Source organism: Meleagris gallopavo, chromosome 16 (genome assembly GCF_000146605.3).
Source record: "Meleagris gallopavo isolate NT-WF06-2002-E0010 breed Aviagen turkey brand Nicholas breeding stock chromosome 16, Turkey_5.1, whole genome shotgun sequence".
Classification (NCBI taxonomy): Eukaryota; Metazoa; Chordata; class Aves; order Galliformes; family Phasianidae; genus Meleagris; species Meleagris gallopavo.
The window spans coordinates 6,898,857-6,920,529 of NC_015026.2; the positions used below are offsets into that span (position 1 = coordinate 6,898,857).

The following is a 21,673-nucleotide window of genomic DNA, read 5'->3' on the forward strand; positions in this document are numbered from 1 at the left end:
TCTCCCGAAGGGCAAAACCTCCTTTATCCCCTCTCTTCAGCCACTTGGCTCTTCTTCACCCAGCACTTGATGTCTGTTCCTGTGTCACTGCCCAGGACTGTGTGCCTGCTGTGGGATCCCAGAGCTGTGCTGCAGATGGGCAATGACTGTCCGTCACAAGACCGTTCCAAACTCTCACATTGTTCTCCCCACCCCGTTTAGCTTTCTTATTTTACTGCTTGCTCTGATTGTCACATGCACACAGTAGGAGGGAAAAATTATGTGCTGTTCTGCCCTCATGTCTTCACTCCAGTAGTACAGTCCTTGAGTTAAAGCATGAAAGAGCAATCTGTTACATTCCCACAGAACTTTACGTCTTTAAGTGGGTTAGATACTGTACTTGTAAACGTGTTCTGCGGGGTCTGGTCTTGTGTAGCTGAATTGATTGCTGCTGATTGTCAGCAATGAGCGCATCCTGCTGTCAGTAATTCTGTTGGCCTCCTGACAGTTCTGCCATGTAGCGAAGTGTCTTTGGGCTTTAGGATTTGTTCCTCCTTAATATGGGGAAACAATGTGGAAGCTTGCTGCCTGCTGTGCCCTGGGGTGAATATTTGCATCACAAACTGTCTTTGTATTTTGACTCTGCACGCATGATACTGTTACTCCATCATACTGGGAGCCTCAAATAACTTCTGACCCCAAAACCTGATACTCACCTGTGTTATATAATTTTACGTATTGCTAATTTGTATAACTATATCTTGTTAATTTTTGGAACATTGTTACTTTAGTTTTTCAGTGATTAGGTAGGAGATGCACGTAAAAAGTATATTGGGTCATCTAAAAAGAAAACAAAAACCTTGCCTTGAATCTTCACATTCTTTCTTTCCTCTGTGCTTTCCTTGAAACCGTGGTAACAGGAGGGATAACCTCTCGGCGTTGTCCTGCTGCAGAGCACAGGATGAGGTGTTCTGCAGTCCGGTGCTAATGCAGCAAAATCTGAAAACCCCAACAATGTTTTTTAAAAGAAGAGTTTGCAGTTAATTGCTAGGTACAACAGACTGAGTTTCGACTTCGTGTGTTCCTGCATGGTTTTTAATTTATAATTTCAGCATGTCTCTTATTTGTACCTGTTGGTCTCTGAAAATTCTGAACTTGCAGATTCCCACAGCTTGGACTCCAGCCGATACTCCATAGTGGGAGCGGATCTTCGCTTCTCGTCAGATCTAGAGGAAAAGCTAAAGAAACACAAACTGGATGTACAGTAAGACTGTGTTATTTTTGTGGGGCTTTTTGGTAAGGGCTTACAGAGCAGACTGGCGAGTGCAAAGTCAGGCTTGGATGTAAAGTTTCTGCATCCAGTTCCCGCTGTGCTATTTCCATGGTTACCTTTTCCTGAGTCCTTTGAGCAGAAGACACTGCGCAGACCCAGCCTGGCTGAGCCAAAGCTGCTGCTGCAGCGCTGGTGCTTCTGCAGTCCATCCTGCAAACTGCTTTTTTTCACCTGTGTATCAGTATGTCATGAACTACTTTTTCTGAGGAGTGGAGTCTTTTAATGCTGACTAATGGGAGTACCTTGATAAGTGGATGTCTTCCACCATTATTGTTCTAGGTGTGTGAGTCAGGATTTCTGGGAGCATTAGCTGGTAAAATGAAGAATAATTCTGTCAGTATTAAATCATTTTAGAATTTTGTCTTTGTAATCACTTCATATTGCTTCTGCTTAAAGCCCCTACTGTTCCCTAGACCTTTTGGTAAAGAGATTGCTATGGAATCCTTTGAGAACTTAACTCTGGAAGCTAACGTTTGACATTTTGCTGTTCAAGCATTAGGCTTCTAGAAGTGGCAGGATTTAAGTTTTTAAAGCAGATGATGGACATACTTTTCAAATATAATATATATAAATAGTGGCTATCTGGCTGGGTGGGAGAGAGCATATGGGAAAGCAGAATGCATCAAACTGCCATTTAAATCTTTACATTTTCATCTTCTGAAATCTTGCCTTGTTTATATTGCTGTTCCTTGAGGAGTTTCTCCTGCTTCTAGCGACTTTTTCCCAATTAAAAGAAAACTCTCTAATTCTGAGCGAAATTACTCATGTAGCTGTCTATTTTGGTGATATGTTGGTTTTTTTTTTGTGGATAGAGGGGGAAGAGACAAAGTGCAAAGTGTAGATTGCATTTTGTTAGATAATAGTACGTGTCACTCTTTTTACTTATGTAGAACCAATTTGCCTAATTATAATTCTTAGAACTTTTTAAAAAAATTTTTTTTTTTTGTCTTTATTCCTAGTTTTACTAATCTCTTAAAATAGGATGGATTGTGTGTGTGCAGGATATGGTTCTCTCCAAAATGAATTTTAATGTGTGCTATGGTTTGTGCCATCCCAGCTCAGAGGTGACTTAAAGGATACTTCTTCAGCATGTTGCACATCTGACTGAAAGGAGAGTTTCCTAACACCTCCATTCTGGAACCAGGGGAGGCCCCTGTAATTAATCTGTCAGCTGCCAGAAAACCCATTTCTTGTCAACTTAATGAAGTGATTTCATTCATTCTGAAGTGTCAAGTTCATAATAGCAGAGCTCTGTCAAGAATTTTGGGGATCATGAATTGCTTGCTTATAATTCTTGTTCTTTTGCTACAAATAGTTCTTTTTTTTTTTTCTATTTTGAAGTTTGCCAACACTTCTGGTAGCAGAGTGTGTGCTGGTTTACATGACTCCACAACAATCTGCAGATCTTTTAAAGTGGGCGGCGAGCACTTTTCCAGTGGCGATGTTTATAAATTATGAGCAGGTAAAACAAAAATGGCATTTCTGAACTGCATTAGTGACATAAAAATTGCTCTCAGAAGTGGGAATTGTCTGTAGAAAAGAATATGGCCTATTCTTACTTTACAAACGCAACAGGTTCTGCTGAAGTTTTATCTTGTAGTTCTGTTATCTCATTGCAAAGAGTATATGTCTGTTCAGAAGGATGATTTGCTGAACTATACTGAACCAAAACAGTTAGACTTAATCCTTATGTGGATGATCCATAGAATATTGGTTTAGATAAGACAGCGGTAAGTGAAGCAATGCTGCACGTTGCCTCTGAGTTTATAGCATTAGAGAATTAGTGGAGCAAAAATCGTATCAGTGTCAACATTGCTGAGGGAATCTAGGGGGTTTCAGAAGTGAGGAACAGGAGCTTCCATGTTATGGATCACTACCAGAGAGCTCATGTGAGTCATAAACAACTTAAAGCAGAGTCAGTTTTCAGTGCACAGTCCATGTGCCTGAAAGAGACATAGCATTGCCATCATCAAAAAGTCACTTGACTTGTAAATGTGATGTAGCTGAGGAGGGTGTGCCAGTGTGGAATGAGACCCAATGTAAGAATGTAATTGTTAGAAGTTATCCTGTACATTTTATGACAGACAACTAGAGTTTAACCAAGTTACTGCTTTTCACTGCGATTACGTCCTTTTCGGAAGGCGGAACACTTTTGTCTCATTCTCTACCTGAGGTGAATATGGCGGATCGGTTTGGACAGATCATGATTGAGAACTTGCAGAGACGGCAGTGTAACCTGGCTGGAGTGGAAGTCTGCAGATCCTTAGAATCTCAGGTAATAGGGCGCACAGCTCTGCCTGGTTGAGATGAGAACAGATTAATCTGATAATTCAGTGTGTGCACTGTAAGGCTCAGAGCGGTGACTAAAGCAGCACTGGGGCAGCTGCTACCTGCTGGAAATGATCTGCCTACTGGATAATTTTTAAGGTCCCCTCCAACTTAAGCCATTCTGTGAAATCCTTTCCTGTCCACAGTATGACAGTTCCCTGCTGTTAATGTCATGCTTGCCGAATACCACTTAGTTTCTGCAGTTGTACAAAAGCTGTAGTAGATCAGAGTGCAGCTCCATCTACCCCACTGCCATGCCTCAGTAGAGGCTTGCAGCAAATGCTTATATGAAGAGCTGTTATACTCTTCTCTAACAGGTCAAGTAGATGCCCTACAAAATCCTTAGGGGAAGAACTGTTTTCTGCTCTCTCTTCCTCATGTCTTCTGTAAACACTCCTCGTTTACTTTGCAGAAGGAACGATTGCTGTTAACTGGATGGGAAAATGCACATGCCATTGATATGATGAAAGTGTACAGCTTCTTGCCACAGGCTGATGTCAAAAGGTATTGCTGATAGCTTGCTTGCAGTCAATAGTCATCTTCAGACACCATTTCCAAGATTGCTCATGTCAATATTTAGTATGGGATTATCTCATATATCATAGGAGGAGCAGCATGTAGATGCTAGCTAGCTTGGCAGAACATGTTTGAGCTTGAAGTTTTTGCAGAACTTTAAGGAGAATGCTTGGAGCAACACACATTTACAGTACCTAAGGTGTTTTTTGTGATGAACATTCAGCCTCCACAACACTAAATGGGTGGGATGGGGCCTTAGGGTAGAGCAGGCTTCCATTCTTCATGTTCTCAAGGTGATGACATCTGTGTGTTTGCTCCAGTCTTGTAGGCGTACATAAGATTACTTGCCTTGTGTTGCTTCTACAAGTCAGTAGAAAATGGCTGCATTTGTTCTTCCCCTTCCCTGACAGAGGATTTAGGTGACGAGCCACGGTAATTTAGTGCTAGGACCTATGTACAATGCAAGCAAAGAGCAATGGAAAGGTGTGCCTAGCATTATGTTATTAACTCTAGGTATGTAGTATGAAGTGTGAGTTGCTACAAGTAATTCATTAACATTCACATATGGGGATTACTGAAGGCATGGGACTGAACAGGTGAGACTGAAAATCATGGGTTATTTAAATAGGAATGATGACTGAGCTTGTGCCATATGGTGCTTCTGGAAAGATGTAGTTTGTACTTTTTTCACAGTGTTTTCGGCTGTTATATCAGTTTAGCTCTTTCCACTTGATCCAGATGCCAATAAATAAGTTATGTGAACTGTTCCTCAGTAGTAATACATGGCAAATAATACTTTCAATTTATAAAAATCTTTACCTACAGAACCCCAGTTCTGCAGCACGTGCACCTCTGTAAGCAAACTTAGGAACAGTCTCCCCTCAGCCTCATTTAATCCTCAGTAGCAGCCATTCTAAATTTCTACCAAGAAAAATAAATGCTCCTGATATTCATGTAATCTGAAGTGAGAGTAGAATATGCCATATTAAACTTTTTTAAACAAGGACAGCTTGAGAGAAGTTTTCTCGCTTGGGCGAAGTGGAAAACACAAGATCTTACTTCAAAAAAGATCTTACTTCAAGAATCTTTGGTAGGGACCATTTTAGGAAAAAAAAATCCTCACATTTTGTATGCACCATTTGGTTTGTGCTTTGTCATGAGCTCATGTGGGAGAGTTGTTAGGAACTGCACTGGTGTACCCATCACTCACCGAGACATGATATGGACTTGTGATTGTCTGGATATAATGCTGTTTTCTGCTGTTAGCTGTTAATCCTTTGCTCGAGATAAATCTCCTTCCCTTAGGCTGCGCTCCATAAGTCCAGCAAGACCAGATGCATAGAGTAAAAAGGCTTGGAAGAGAAACACTGATATTCCTGAGAAATTACACAGATTAATCCTGAAACATTAAATTTCTGTGTGTAGAAGTTAAAAAATACCTTTCTGATAACTTGTCTTGTACACTGGCAACAAAGGTTAGGAGTGGTAGTATCATCATTATGTATTAATTTACTGCAAAGATAACTACTCTGTTGAATTATACCTTTCATGCTGTAAGAGTGAAAAAGTGTACATTATAAACTACGCTGAGACTTCAATTTAAATCACAAGTTTTATTTTGTTTCCACAGAATAGAAGAACTTGAATTCTTGGATGAAAAAGAACTCTTTGAACAACTAATGCAGCACTACTGCATCTGCTGGGCCTCAAGAGACAGCAGTAATCTGGGTAATGTTCCCCAGCATCTCGGAAGTAACCCTTCACACTGACATTTTACATGGGAAGACTGGGGCTATATGTACCAGTTGTATGATAGATGTATTGTGTAGCTGGAAAATGGGGTCCATTTCTCAGAGGCTGTGAACACCTCCTGAGTGGTGACAAGCAACTGTTTCTCCCCAGCCTTCTGGGGGATTTGTATAGCCATCTGAATTGCCCAACTGGAAGCCTGTCTGGTATCAGGGAGTTAGAGAGCACCTCTCCTACAAAGAAAAGCTGAGGGAGTTAGTCTTGTTTAGGTTGGAAAAGAGGAGGCTCTGGGAGACCTTAGTGTGACTTTTTAGTATTTAGAGTGAACTTATAAGCAGGAGGGGACTGACTTTTTACATTCTGATAGCAGTTAGAAAAGGGGAAATGGCTTTAAACTAAAAGAGGGGTGATTTAGGTTAGATGCCCAGAAGAATTTTTTTCAGTCAGAGTGTGGTGAGGTGCTGGAAGAGATTGCCCAGAGGTAGTGGGTGCTCCATCTCTGGAGGCATTCAAGGCCAGGCTGGATGGGACCTTGGGCTTCCTGAGCTGGATGGTGGCAGCCCTGCCCATGGCAGGGGGTTGGAACTGGGTGATCTTTAAGGTCTTCTCCAACCGAAGCCGTTCTATGATTTATTTTACACTGAAAGATGCCGTATGGGTTGCTTTAAATAACTGCTTTACACTATCAGTGCTAATTGAAAGGATTACAAATTGTATGTATGTAAAGTACCATATGGGCACATGGTATATAAAATCATGGTGTCCTGACAACATAAAAATACATTTTGTTACTTAGCCCGGGCTTCTTCTGCGCTGTCACCATTTACATCCATCTAAGGCTGAAGATTTCCATTCTTTGAGGGAGAAGAAACCCTCCGAATTTAACTGTTGTTGTTCTTAAAATTGTATCTCCCCTGGAATTTCAACTTTATGTAACATTATTCGTGTTGCTTGTGCTGTTGAAGAAATAGTAAAATCAAAATGAATTGTAGTTTGGGTGAAGAATGGGTGTCTGCAGCCATTATTTGTCCAAAGCTTGAAAGGCAACTCTATTGCACTCGAGTTTCTCTAGTTCTGTCTGCAGTATCTGGGATTCCAGTATTTCCAGAAAGTTGATATGGCTGCCAGTTCACATCTTCTTTTTCTTTCCTTTTCTGCCCCTCCCTTGTTCCTGTTATTCAACAACAATTTTTTTATTTTGCTTTTCCTCGTCAATTGTGAATAGATGAAATCTCTGCTGAAGTTGTGGATGTTCCTCAACCAAACTGAGCACTAAAACATCTGGTATAGCTGGTAAAGCTAGATGTACAATATCCCATTAGTGTAGTAACAGATTTCAGCTTGGAGTGTCTGCTGTCCACGATGTTCACCTACTCATAGTAGCCAGCATTCTTGGGATCCCCAGCATTAATTTTTTTCTGATTAAAGTAGTATTCAGGACAATTTTGGATACTGAGGTTAAATACTGCAATGTATCTTAGAAGTCAGAAAAGACAGCTCTCAAAGGAGATAATCAAATACGTAATGCTTGGATATATCTCAGTTTAAACCACTTTTTCTTTAGTGTAAAATCAGTGTCCCTATTAATGGTCCTTTCCCCATCTTTCTCTTGTTAATTCCATTGAAAGATCCTTCTATCTGCAGTCTGTATTGCTCCTTTTGTCACAACTTCAGTACTCCTTCAGATTGATTTATTCAGATCAATTGCTGAACTGCTGTAAAAAGAGCTTAAAAGTTCAGATCAACTCTTCCTAATTTTTTTCCTGCCAGATCCTTTGTATTTGTTTGCTGTTTGTTTTTTCAAATAGTAATAATCTGAAAGCATCCCTCGTTCTGTGTCTAACTATCTCTGTAATGAAATATGGGTGGCATAAGAATTAACGCTTGTTTCTTCCCCCACACCATCACTCTTTCCTGTAGGTCTTGCAGACATCACCTTCTAATGTACTTGCTCAAGGGAAGCCGTGGGTCCAGAAGCCACAGCTGCTGCCTTCTTCTTGAGACAAGGTCACAGAAATGATGGGACTGTGCATGTGCCGAGTTCAGTCTGCTCATCTGTGTAAGCAGTGCCAGTGAAGAAAGTGACGGGTGCTGCTGATGTTGACTGTCCTGTTGGCTTTTGGTAGTTTGAATTTTTTTTTTGCCCGTTTTAAGCAACTGATATGAAGCAAGATTCACCTCTCATTCCTGGATATGAGTATAATGACAGGCTTTTATAAGATGACTAATTCCTGTTTAAAGGCTCACCTTCCTCAGTTTAAAACTGTGAGTGTTCTTGGATTATATTCTCCACTTTCATCTCCTTGTGGATGTGTAAACTGTATTTGTGATAGGAAGCTGGAAAAATATGTTGAACTGCATTAGTGGATTTCTCTTTGCACTGTGCACGGCTGATCATGAAGGTTAGTTTTGTTAATTTTCTTTGTTTGGGTTTAACTCTTAGGAAGTGTCGCCCTGTGAGCTTTCTCCAGGCTTTTACTATTGCTACAAGGCTGTCACTATGCTTGGTCTGCCCTTTATGTGGGAAGAGTGAAAGAAGAAAAGGGGCCATGATTAAAGCAGCCTTTATTTAACTGGGAAGGGCTCAGCTTGGTGGTTCAGCATGAGGATGGTTGTGGTGAGAAAGGAAGTAAACTATATTTGCACTCCTGGCGATATTTTTACACCAGTCTCTATTTCTTTCTTTCCCCTTAAAAGAAATGAGCAAAATCCATTTAGTAACAAAAAAAAAAACAAACCCTAACCCCCTTCCTACTGTTTGGAATTGAATCCTGCAACCTTCTGAGAAGAATAATAATAAATGTTTAATATTTATAATGTGCCTACTGTCTTATTTATTAGAAATGACCTATTCATTTCTGGTTTGACTGCATTTTCCCTTTGGCAAGTGCTTCAACAAGAGTATTTTATTAAAAGTAGCTGCAAGGATAAACTGACTTTTGTACACTGTGCAACTTCCTGTAGTGTAAATGTATCTGTCTTAGGAAATAGTTGATACAGGTTTGGACTGAAGAACAAGGGAAGGAGGTTATTGGGATTGTGTAAAAAAGAAAAAAAAAAAATACCAAGGGAACAGAAGTAGGAAAAAAAAGAAATGGCCTTCACTTTGCTCTCATTGCAGAGTCAAGTGCCAGTTTCAGTCACTAGTAACTACAGGCAGTCCAGTGTTCTGTTTGTATCAAGCCGAGCTCTTAAGTGACAAGGCACAGAAATGCAGTATTTGGTTAACAATCGGTCTTTGCAAAGTATTCACTTAAGCTCATTCCCCAAAGAGAAGAAATGGATCCTTTGTGCAGCAATGAAAGGAACTCAAAACCTTTGCTTCCAAGCTAACAATCTCAACAGCATGCTTATGCCTGTGCTTTTTGTTGGAGCTTAGCTGTACCCCTCTTGCTGAGAGGCACATGCAGGCTGTCCTGGTCTGCATTAGTGTTGACCCTTTCTCTCTGCCAGTGCAGGAGCCCAGAAAGGTATGTCCCTTTTTTTGCCTTGCTATCGCAGTTCCTTTTTGTGCATAGCAGCTACAACCAGAGACTACAGGATTTACCACTGGGTGATGTATTTTTTTCCATTGCTGTTGCCTGCAATGTAGACTGGAGAAATAGACTTCCTGATGAGCCCTTCTGTTTCTAGTGAAGCAGGAGACAGTCAGCCTGCTGCTTTTCATGGCCTGCAGCTTTTTGCCTTCTGTTTTCGCACTGTTGTTACTTAGAGGTTTTGAATTTTTTTTGTTGTTGTTCCCGCTGTGCAATTGCTCTGTCAGCCTAACATGAACCCAAGGAGTCAAGTTCAACAAGCATCTATGAATTTGTCTTAATTAGATCAGAGTCCTTCAAACTTACTGCTTTGCTAAATGTGGGAAAGGTAAAAGGATCGTGACTCTGTGCCCATCTTCAGAGTACAGTTTCTTCTTAGTTTATGTGTAGCTATGTATGGAGTGGGTATTTGTCTGGCTGGAACACCAGTATGTAATGGATTTCTTGGTGTCTGCCCCTTCAGAAGGACAGTGCAAGAAATTGGCCTCCAAAGAGCAGCAAAGTAAGTACTGAAACCTTGTGTTTGGGTAAAAACAGCACATTGATATTGCCAGAAGACAAGAGTATCAGTTACAAGGGCAAAATTGTATGGATAAAACATTATTTGAAACACTGCCAGTGTAGAACTTCATCTGCAGTTGCTACAATGAGCATAAAAATTGGAAAGGTTCCTTATGGAAACATGACTTTGTCCTCTCTCTGTACCTGTTTTTGTTTAAGAGGCAAACTGAGAGCTGAAGGGTCTTGTGAAGTTCAGTGGGACTCTGACAAAATATCAGTGGTCTTTTTCTAGCTGAGATGAACGCTTGAGGAAAGGCATAGAGAACTCAGTTCTGCTGTACTAGCACTCTTTTCTTCTTCTGCCTTGTTAGTCACAGTTGGAGCAGCAATTGTTTTTTATTATGGATGTGCTGTCTATGAGACCAGCCTGCATTTTCATGGAAAGATGGGTCTGATTCAGCAGGCCAGGAACAGTGTACACGTCAGTTCTGCTAACATGGCTTGGTGCTGCCCAGCAGATCGCTTTCTGGTATCTGAAGCGTGGTTACTCCTCAGTACTGCATCTTGGATCATGCTGCAGCCCATTAAGCTGCTTGTCTTGCTTTTAATGAGCTTATAGCATGCGAGGCCGTTCCACCCACAGATCTGTGACTCACGAGGGCTGTGCCGCTCTGGGGTGTGCGCACTGCCTTGCAAAGCCATTTGCTGGATCGAAGACACAGCATTATGAAAGCATGCCTACAGGTTGGGAGCATGTAGCTTCTTTCCATTTCTTAGAAATGGCGTAGTGCTTCTGAAGCAGATAGCAGTAAATATTTCACCTCTTCCTTGCTCAGAGTTGGCTGCAGCACCTGGGGATGTGGCTGTGCTGGGTCTGTTGTTCAGCCAGCTGGGCTGTGTCTCCAATTCATTTTGCTTCAGGTGAGTGGAGGTAATGGAATTTCACTCTTGATCAGCAGCATCACTGTCACCTGGACAGGTTCCCAGCTGCTCTGCCCTCACAGCGTGCATTAACACTTGGAAAGGGCTTTCTGTCATTTGGGAAGAAGTCATGTGGGATCTGCCCCACCACAGGCACTGCCAGGTGAACCTGTGAGACGAAGCTCAACCACTGGGAACCAGAACTCATCCCCCCTCCTCAGCCTTGCCACAAACCTGGCTGACCTCGAGCAGTATCTCTCTCTCTGATCATCTCTCAAAATTCTCCTTCTAATCTCTACCATCTTTCTAATATCCTACTTGTGTATTTATGCACATGCTATTTTCTTCCTTGCTGTTCACAGAATAAGAACTTGTTAACGGATGATCAACCTGTGGTGTTGGGCACCCTCCATACAGCTCTGACCAGACTCCCCCTACTTCCAGTGCTCCTGTTTCTTCCTTGCTCTGCCTATGCATGGCTCCAGGCCAGTTGATGGCATTGGTGCTACTTGGTCTGGTGCTGGCAAGCACCCAGAGGGGTGTGCCCATCCTCAAAAGCATCAGTTCAAAGTAATGTGCCAAAAGCATCTGAAATAGCTGGGTCAAAGGTGTTGGCAATTGAACGTGTGGGAAACGAGACAAGGTGCAGTGCTACAGCTATGCTCACAGCTAAGCCTGGTGGTTATGTGACAGGTAGTGTTGTGATCAGTGAGAGCTGAGACTTAAAAACACATCAATGCATCAGAAGCTGAAAGTGCCTTCTGAACTGCAGGAGCAGCTCTGTGCAGCAATGACAGCCGGTGCCAACGTGACAGCCCTGGTGGCTTCTTCTGAATTAAGTGGGCAAATGCATGTGCAACAAACATCACTTTGGCAAGGCACTCTCACTGAGCACATCTCCTGGCCTGGTGTAACATGTGTTTACCCCACTTATTGAGTGGGACCAGAGCTCACCAGAGGGGTGCAGCTGCCAAGCCATGTGTTTCTGAAACAAATGGGCTTGGGACGTGGTTTGCTGCAGCTCAGTGCACTAGCAGGATGTGTTTTGCAGGGATGGATTCCTGATGGGTGCTTTGGCTGGTTTCTGCACAGACAAGCTCTGCTGCACCTCATAGCTGTTCACTGAGAGGAGCACCCCTGCCAGAAGCATGGGGAGCTTTTCCAGCCAGATTTGCCTTCTGCCTTGGTAGAGTTTGATGAATTTTAATGTTAAATATCAAGGTTAAGGTCCAGATATAACTGTTTAGTGCTCTCCATAATCAGCCTTGCTCTGCATCTGCACAACTGACCCCAGTCAGTCCCTAACAGAACAAGGTACCCCTGTGTAAGAACGCTTGGAAATTTCCATCCAGCATTACTGTAGCAATCCCCAGTGCTGCTGTTACACCACAGGATCATACGTGGGCAGAGGTCAGCCTGCCTGTGTCACTGCTACGAGCTGCAAATAATTCTGCAAGTTCTCATTCAATAGCAGTTGTGTAATCATTTGATTATCAGTCCCCAAGATAAATACTGTCAAGATAAGGCAGTGCCAGATGGGTTCCTTTATTGCTTTGTAAGAGCTGGATATGGATGCTGGCTGTGCTCGGGCTTATTGCAGCAGTGCTGTCATGCAGCATCTCCACCTCTTGTTGCACTTCATAGAGGCACCTGGAAATCTGTCCCATCAAACATATCAGTGCAGTATGAAGAGGCTCTGCACACAGCTGCTGCTGCATTTGGGTGCTGCTAGATGATGGCATTATGTTCTTGGTTAGTGTCTGCTTCAGTGCTGCTTTGTGTTCAAGTAGGTTGAGTTTGGTTCTGTGGTTCATATGGAAAAGCAAGTTGTGGACCTGCATGATTAAGCAGGGAAAAGAGAACAAAATGCTTTTGGGGTGATTCTAGACTTAAAGATGTATTCAGACCTCTTTGCATAGATAGATGGATGTTAGAAGAGTTCTCTACAGCTCCTAAAAAGGGTTTTTCTGAGGCACTGCTTCTTTTGTACTACCATTTCCTGTACTGATTGACACAGTTGCTGTTGTCACTTATTTAAGAAATCCACATGATCGGTGCAAGCACAAACAAGGACAAAAATAAATGTCTGATAATATGAACAGATTTATCTGTTCTTATCCCCACGCCTTTTCCCATGAGTGTAGACTGCAATCAGCTCCCTGAAATAGACCCTTCTTTCCGAGCATTTAACCTTACCCACAGAAGCGCAGGGTGTGAGGAGCAGGGCTGTGTCTTTGTGTGACAGTGGAATCCCACACCAAAGGCAGGTGAGCACACAAGGGTGGCTGCTGAGGTGGTGTTCAGATAGGACTGAATCTGTCTGTAGGAATTCCCTGTGAAATTTCCCTTTCCTGTTATGTGAAACGTATTGTGCTGAAGAGCTGGAAGTCCAGGAGAGAGGGTTCAGAGCAAACAAAAGAAATCCAGCACCCCTGGCCAGTTTGTGGAGATGAATTTAGATCCTTTCTATCGCTGCAGTAAGGTGTGGATGGCACAGGAGTGCCTGGCAGAGCGGGGTGATGCTCCACTCCCTGGGGCTCTCCTTACCCAGGCTGCGTTGTTGTCTGAGCGTGGAGCGTTTCCTGCAGCGGGCTCAGCCACACATCCCTGCTGCCTAACAATAATGGTAAATGTTTAAAAGCCAAGGACACCGAGTTAATCTTCACTTTGGAGCTGTGACCTTCCAGTGCTCCCAATCCATTGCTGGGAAAAATCTGAAGAAGACTCTGTGACCTCTGCCCTGATGGCATGGCACAGCTGCCTGAGCTGCAAAGACAGTGGCCAAGAAGTGTCCATCACACCCCCTCCTCCCATCCTGCGTTGCTCTGTCTTTATTCAACACTTTGAGATCTGAATGTGGTGCAGTTACCTCTCATAAGTGTCTCAATGAATCAAGCCTCTGTGCTCCTTTTATCCAAGCTCACATCGCTCCCAGTGAAGCCCTGAGCCATGCAGAGCCATGGTTGGCTCCATGCTGGGACCCTGTTGGAGCTTGGCAGGCTGGGGACACCGTGTCAGTTGTGTGCAGGGGGATCTGAGGGGTGCCCAAGGATCTGCCAACCCTGTGACTCACTTTTGCTGTTCTAGTGTTTTTTATAAGCTCTGGCCAAGAGGTTTTGTCTGCAGGGAACCAAACCTCAGCAAGAGAAGGGAATTTGTGGAGGTGCCTGAAGTGAGATTGCATTCACCTGCTGCCTGGCCCTGGTCAGCATGGCCACAGCAGCCCCTCTGAGACAGACCAGTGGAAATTTCCTTCCTATCCCCAGTGCCTTGTGAAAACACCATAAAACATCGTTGGCGTTCTTTATGCTTGCTTACAAGAGAAAAAATACTTGTAAGCCCCAATCCTTAATGACCCACCACAAACATGAAACGATTGCTCAAGGGGCTGAAATGCCCCCAGCACACGTCCCCTGAGGGCTCAGCACCCATCCCCAGCAGCATGATAAACACATCCTTAGTGCTTGGTGCAGCCCTGGGGCCTCATGCCACCAGAGCTGTCTCTCTGCCTGTGTGGATGGCAGCAGCACGGCATTTCCTGCCAGGCTGCAAGTGCAGCTGGTGGAATCCCCATACCCTCTCCTGGGTTTGGACTATGCTGTGTGTCCAGCAATCCCCTGTGTGGTAGGCAGGCTTTGGAGCACTTGTAAGCACTGGCTCAACATCAGCTCTTAGAGTTGCAGGTGGATCCAGGCACACTGCTGCCAGTGAGGTCTCTCTGTACTGATGCTCTCTGATGTCCTCCTTAAGATCCTAATGCCCACCGGTGTTAATGCAGCAACACAAAGTAAATGCTATTTGTTCACTGGATATGTAGGTAATGACAGTGGGAGATTTTTGGTCTACACCCAGGTGCCCGCAACTACCCCTTCCCAAGTGCACCCAGCTGCTGCCCTGAGTGCTTCAGCCCCAGCACTTCCCATCTGTGCACATTCCAGGGCACTAAATTGCACTGTGCCATGAGGGCACAGCACTGATACCCAAACCTCTGCCTTAACCCCGGGCTTGGGCTCTCCTTTCTTAAAGAGAGTTCAGTCCTGGCTGGGAGTGCATGATTTGGATTCTCTGTGGGCAGAGAGGGGCCCTTCTCTGCATTTCTCAGGGCACTATTGGAACAGTGCATGCCCCAGTGCACGCAGTGTCAGGGGATCCTCACATGTGCTCCCTCCCAACAGCAGCAGCTGGCATCCCAGGTACATGCAGCATTCACTGTGGGAGGGGTCACGTCCTCTGCCACGGTAGCAAAACCTAAACCAACAACGATAACTAAAAAAAAAAAAACCACCAGGAGAAGGGAAAAAAAAAGCAAAACCTTGAACCAAGGAATGATGGTGATAAAGAGGTTTTATATTCCTGGGGGCTGGCCTATCTTCTTTTATTGCCCCTTTTGCTCTGTTGTTTGTTTTTTTTTTAGCAATGCAAATGCAATCCATCTTCTAGAGCCTCCCAGTCACAGCCTCTCCATATACAGGGCAGGGGGAGCTTGGTAGCAGTTGGGACCGTGCGGTGCTCCCCAGCACCCACTACCTTCTGTGGCCGTGCTGGCGTCGGGCAGCACCAACATCGAACTCTCTCAGGGTGAGTGTCCCTGGGACAGCATCAGTGCCTCTCTGTGCTGGGCTGCCGGGCTGCTTGCTGGGATGTAGGCTGTGCTTGGTGCACATGGGGCTGGGATTTGGGCTTTCAGTTTAACAGGACGTTGCTTTCTTCCAGCCCCCCTCGTGCTGTGCGGGCAGCCTTCCTCCAAAGAAAAGATGGAGATGGTGGACCCCAAGCACCCGCCGGCCAAGCGGAACTGGTACGAGCGCTACGTGCTGCCCTGCTTGGCTGAGCTGCTGGGCAGTGCGGCCTTCGTCTTCATCGGCTGCATGTCGGTTGTGGAGGACGCAGTTGGCACCGGGCTGGTGCAGCCGGCGCTGGTCCACGGGTTGTCCATCGTGCCCATTGTTGTCAGCCTGGAGAACATCAGGTAAGGGGCTGGTGACCCCCAGGATGTGCTCGTGGCTCTCCTATCACACAGCCCTGGGGTCCCTTCTTCCCAGGGAGCATCCCCCACGTGCACCATGCCTCTTGGTTAGTGGTTGTGAGCGAGGTTCTGGGCCTGGGGGAGGTTCAGCGTTCTGGCTTTGGTTGCAGCATTCTGATTTTAGTTCTTTTTAATATAAGGAGAAGAAAAAAAAAGGCCAAAGCTGAAGCAAAAGCATCACTTGGGAAATCTGTAGCATTTCCTTCTGAAGCAATGTCAGGATGACACATTTTAACCTGTGTGCTCAATTCCCTTGTGCACTGGGAAATGCTTGGATTCCATTTACAAATGGTTTCAATTCCTCTGAAGCAACATTTAGACAAAGCTGCTCACTGAAATAGGTGCTATTTGACTCCCAAACACGGCTTCTTTCTGGATGGAAAAGCTGAACGGGTCCCTGTGGGGCTTCACTTCCTCCTATCCCCATCTCCCTACAGGAGATGCAGGTCAGGATGGGTCCTGGGGCTGCCCCTGCCCAGGGGCTGACAGCAATCTCCTGCCTGGGCCTGTCTGAGACATCTCGACTTCGGATTTTAATTACAGCTGAAGAGTAAGACATAACTGTGGGCTCCTATACGCTCTGACTCAACGGCTTCACCAGCGATTATTATTAGGGCTGATTGGTTATGAAACTTGTTAATTAATGCGTGTCCCATGATAATCTGTCTTAATTAAGAGGTATCTGATCTTGTTTGGCATGTGGTCTTTGAGATTAACGTTCTGAGTCCCGTTGCCAGACGAGTGCCTGCTGCTGCATTGGAGTTGGGGCATAGCACTGCCCAGTGGAAAGAGTGCTGTCATGTCCTTTACATAGTGCACAACCCTTGCCCTGCCCTCTGCCTTCTTGTGAGATGTGTCCTGCATGGAGTGGAGTGTCCTGGCAGCTTCAAAGCAAGGGAAACCTGCAGCCATACCATGCTGAGCCATGCTGTGCTGTGCTGTGCATTGCTGTGCCCCACACTGACTCTTCTTTTCCTTTACAGCGGAGCTCATACCAACCCAGTCGTGTCCCTGGCCATATGGCTGATCGGCGGGATGGAACACATCATGCTCATCCCGTACATTGTTGCCCAGCTCTGTGGAGGGATCTTAGGGGCTGCCCTGACAAAGGTACACACGCCTGAGGGGGGCTCTGGAGTTCAAGGACTGTGCTCCCACTCTGCCAGAGCTGACACTGCCCTGTGCTGACGCACAGCCACAGGTGTGTGTTGCAGTGGGCAAGGGGCACTATAGCACCGGTTATCTGTGTAATTAAGAGCTCTGATGTTCATACAATCCTGCACCACAATGTGCTATGAGAGCACAGGGCGTGCTGTGCCTGCTTTCTGCTCCCATAGTCCTGCTTCCAAGCTGGGCTGGGTGCAGGTGTAGGGGTGCTGCCCAAGACAGAGCATAGCACATCTGCAGATACAGCTGCTTAGGTGCACGGCGTTCCCCTGCCACACTATTCTGCACCATTAATTGAATTTGGTGTGGCCCATCCCTGGGCTCTGAGCCCGGCACAGCCCCATGCTTTGTGTGTGTCCGACAGAGCACAGCCAGCTCATTATCTCTGGAGATGCTATGAGCCTTTGCTAATGAGTTTATATTTGCCAGGCACTTAGGGCTGGCTTGCAGGAGGAAAGTGCTGAGATTAGCTCCTCTTTAGCCGAGCACTCTGCCCGCCCACGCTACCCTGACAGTGAGCACATATGTTTGTAATGCCAACAATATGGAGAGGGGTAGCACCAACCAAGTGTCCCCCCCAGGCCGCGGCAAACAGTGCAAACTTCGACACCAAATTCGGAGGGGCCTTTGGCATCATCAAGACAAATGAGCAGATCGGCCCAGCGCTGGGCAATGAGATCATCCTGACCACTTTCCTGTTGCTTGTGGTCTGCATGACTGCAGTCAATGTGGAAACCAAGAGCCATCTAGCACCTGTCTGCATCGCCCTGACAGTCGTCATCAACATCATGGCGGGGTAAGCTCAAGTTCCCTCTGTGCAGCCCTAGTAGTTCCACTCCAGTGTCTGCAGCAGCCAGGATGGGACCCACAGCTGCAGGGATGGGACTCCCACTCCCACTCACAGTTCCCTGCAGCTTGTGGTGGGCAGAGTCTGGGGCTGCCAGGTCCCAGCACCAGGGCATCCCACTGCCACCCCAACTGGCACTAGAGCTGCTGCATCCTGCACCAGAGAGGGGAGAGGAGAGGAACAGGATGGGATGGGATGGGACAGTTTTGGGTAGATTGGGATGGGATGGTTTGAGTTGGTAGGTTTTGGGATGGGACGGGATGGGACGGGACGGGATAGGATGGGATGGGATGGGATGGGATGGGATGGGATGGGACGGGACGGGACGGGATGGGATGGTTTGCGGTAGCATGGGATGAGATGTGATAGGATGGGATATGCCCCCTTGCAGCCCTACTCAGAGCCTTCTGGGCAGGGCAACTGATGGGTTCTGAGCATGTCCATGGATGCTGGCAGATCAGACACTTGGTCTGCTGGCACTGGTAGATAGGAATTGCTGGGCACAACCCAGAAAAGTGTCAGGGAGGCCAGAGGCTTGAGTTCAGCACGTGGACACCTCATGCCGCACCAGCCTCTGCAATTACCTGCTATGGGCTGATAAAAGTGAGCAGCCACCCCGGCAGTATTGACAGTAGGAAGCCCTGAGCAAACAAGGGCAGCTTCTCTACGAGTATCCTCACAGCTGCTGGAATCGCTGCCAGGCTCAGCTGTGGGGCTGGCTCTAAGGGCGAGCAGCCCGCGTCCTATGGCACTGCGCCCAGATAACCAGCACACACAACTCTGAATGTTAATGGGCTGTTTGGTTAAGGCAGTGCCCCCTCTAGCGGGATTCAGAGCTCTTATTTAAACATCGCTCAAACTTCATGTGCAAATATTTATATGTGGCATGTTTTTTTAAGCTGTGAATGCTGTTGTCTCTCCTGCACTGCTCCGCTACCTGCGCACAGCACAGAGCATTCTCTGGTTAAAAGCTGGGCACCGGGCGAGCCCCAAAATGGGCTCAGCAGCTTTCACACCACACTGGGCATACCTGCAAATGGACGCAGGATGTGGGAGCTGCTCCACACTCTAGGGAGCAGCTCATGTCGTTTGTTCCTTTTTCAGGGGTACCATATCCGGACCCTGCATGAACCCTGCTCGAGCCTTTGGGCCAGCTGTGATAGCCAACTACTGGCTCTACCACTGGGTGTACTGGGTCGGGCCTCTGATCGGCTGCCTGATCTCCAGCATACTGATTAGGTACGTGGTGCTGCAGCGAGGCTGCCCTCTCTTGCTCCCCATCCCATCCTGCAGCAGAGCCCCTCTGCTTCTTCCTCTTCTCTCTAAGAAGGAGGCAGCAAAGCCTCGTGCTGCTTCCAAGCCTGGCGAATCTGCTGGCTTCATCTGCATCTCCCCATGTGTCTGGTGCTGAGCTACCACACTCTGTGTTCCTATGCACACCGCAACAGTGCAGATGCTGACCCTGAATTTCTTTTCCCTCCTGCAAGGTTCGTGATCGGTGGTCGGGCAATCCGCCTGTTCCTGAAGTGAGGCTGCACAACACAACCCTGGCACCTCCTGCTGAGCACACTGCTGAGACACGCTGGGATGGCACTGCCGTGTCCCAGCCATGCACCACGTCTGTCCTGCAGGGCTGTGCCTGGCATCTGTGGGACTGCACGGCTCCATGCCACAGTGCAGCATGTGGCTGTGGCCAGCAGCTCTGTACAGCTGCTGCTGGGCTGCTCCTGGGCCCCTCTGCTCCCCTGGGGGCTGTGAGAACCACTGGTTGCTGAGCACAGCAGCCACTGTTACCCCCAAATGATTGGCACAAAGCTGAGTAAAGCAACACGTGCCCCCCAGTGCTGGCACCAATTGATTCCTATATTGTTTATGACTATTATTTAAGGAGTGTGCACATGCTGGGAGCTTCCCAGCTCCAAACATGCTGGGGGCACCAATACCCTCTGCCCACTCATGCAGTATGTTGTCCTCCTTCCTGAATCTCTGCTGTCCCCCCATAGACTGTGCAGCATTCAGTTTTCCCCTGCATGCACCTGGGACTCTTTGCTGTGCAGGGAACTTGACTGCGCTGCATGTGGCTGTACTGTGTATGGCTGTGCTGCACTCCATGTGCCTGTGCTGCATGTGGCTGTGCTCACTGCGTGTGGCTGTGCTGTGTGTAGCTGTGCTGTGTGTGGCTGTGGTGCACACGGCCAGACACTGGCTGCAGCTTCTGCAGTGTCTGCATTATTCTGTAGTCTGTGCCATCAGAACTGCCCCTGCTGCTGCATGCTAGGAGCTCGGATCCAGTTTTTGGGGACTTCTCGGCATGCTGAACAAAAAGGGAAATGGGAATGGGAGGGAAGCCCACACTGGCTGCTGGCAGAAAGACATGATTTCTGAGCAGCTGGCATGGGGAGAGCAGCCAGTAGCAACACCTACACATTGGAGATCTATCCCCATCCCTAAATCACACTGGCCCCTTAGAGTGAGGGTGCTGGCAGTGACCCCTGCATCTTGGCAGGCTCTGCACAGCAATGACACCAGCACACGGCCGTCCTGCAGTCCCTCCCAGGAGAGCTTTTGGTTGTTCTGAATTTTGCAAACTTTTAGACACGGCTGGATGTTTCTGAGAACATCTGAGGAGGGCAGCATTGTCTGGGGGGGAGGTTAGCAGAAGTGGCTGAGGTTCCAATCAATGTCTTTTGCTGTTCCAGCCCCTACAAGCACTGCTATGAGGTGCCCAGGGGAAGGGGTTGGTCCTGGGGATGCAGTGCCACACTTGGAATGGGGACAGACAGGAGCATTTCTGTGGGGACTGTGGGGGAAACTCCATGGGGTGGGGTGGGACACAGCACCAGAGGAAGAAAACCAACGGGGTTGGGCAGAAATGGCTCCGCAGCACCTGGCACAGGGAAGGAGCCCCTCCCAGCTCCCCACCGTCACCGTGGGTCTGGCAGTCCTTTCCAGTGCATCTCACTATTTTTAGCTCACTCGCTATGTTCAGCCCAGGAAATGACCCACCGATGCGCACACGCTTGTACACAGAGCCGGGCTTTTTATTGCGAAAAGAGTGAGGCAGGAGGGAGGAAAGGCCCCACAGGAACGGCCCCGGCCCAGGTGAGCGGGGCGAGGCGGCTGCTCGCTCGGGAAGGAAAGCGGTGCAACCCGCTACGAGACAAACAGCGCGGAGATGTCACCGCGACGGTCGTCATGGCAACGCTGTAAAAAATGCCGGAGCAAACAGGGAGCGAAGGCGCTGCTTCCAACCGGGAGGACTCCCCGGGCTGCGGTGCTGCGGCTGGGGGACACCGTGGGCACGGGACACCTCTGCGCTGCCCGGGGCAGGGCTCAGACGGAGCGCGGCTGCGGCCGCCGGTGGGGGGGAGCGGGTGATCATCTTCCTCTTTCGGGAGGAAACACGGGCCGTGGCATCCGCAGGAAGCACAGTTATAGCTGCAGCTGCTGCTGCGCGGGAGCTGTGCTGCACCCCTGCTCCGTGCTGCACCCCTGCTCCATAGTGCACCTGTGCACGTCCTCATGTCCTTCCCCTTTTTGCTGCTGATGTGATCGGCGCACTCATTTTTGATTTGTCAGGGTGACTTTTAATAAAGCATCTGTAATACATGTTGTTTTTCCCCGAGTATTATTAAAGAGCTTAATTTATGCTAATTAAATACCAATTAACTTCCAAGCACTTAATGTGCTTTAAGGACATAAAATACATCTCATTCCCATTCAATTAATTCCACATCAGGCCTGGCCATGGGCCTGCACTGCGTTTAACG

General features: G+C 47.1%; 2 protein-coding genes across 2 annotated transcripts; both read left to right on the top strand.

The window, feature by feature from the left end:
* Positions 1-1,085: 1,085 nt before the first annotated feature.
* Positions 1,086-8,638, top strand: LCMT1 (leucine carboxyl methyltransferase 1; the record flags this gene model as incomplete). The annotated part of the gene is made up of 6 exons (XM_031555782.1): positions 1,086-1,243; positions 2,654-2,774; positions 3,486-3,587; positions 4,053-4,144; positions 5,787-5,884; positions 7,826-8,638. Coding segments are annotated over 6 exons (594 nt in total), but the record flags the coding sequence as incomplete, so codon positions are not given.
* A 6,646-nt stretch (positions 8,639-15,284) lies between these two features.
* Positions 15,285-19,767, top strand: AQP8 (aquaporin 8). Its single transcript, XM_010719506.3, has 6 exons — positions 15,285-15,441; positions 15,577-15,832; positions 16,873-16,999; positions 17,638-17,852; positions 19,008-19,142; positions 19,391-19,767. Exons 2-6 carry the CDS (start codon positions 15,618-15,620, stop codon positions 19,431-19,433), a joined length of 735 nt encoding a protein of 244 aa, XP_010717808.1. The 5' UTR covers positions 15,285-15,441; positions 15,577-15,617; the 3' UTR covers positions 19,434-19,767.
* Positions 19,768-21,673: the final 1,906 nt, after the last annotated feature.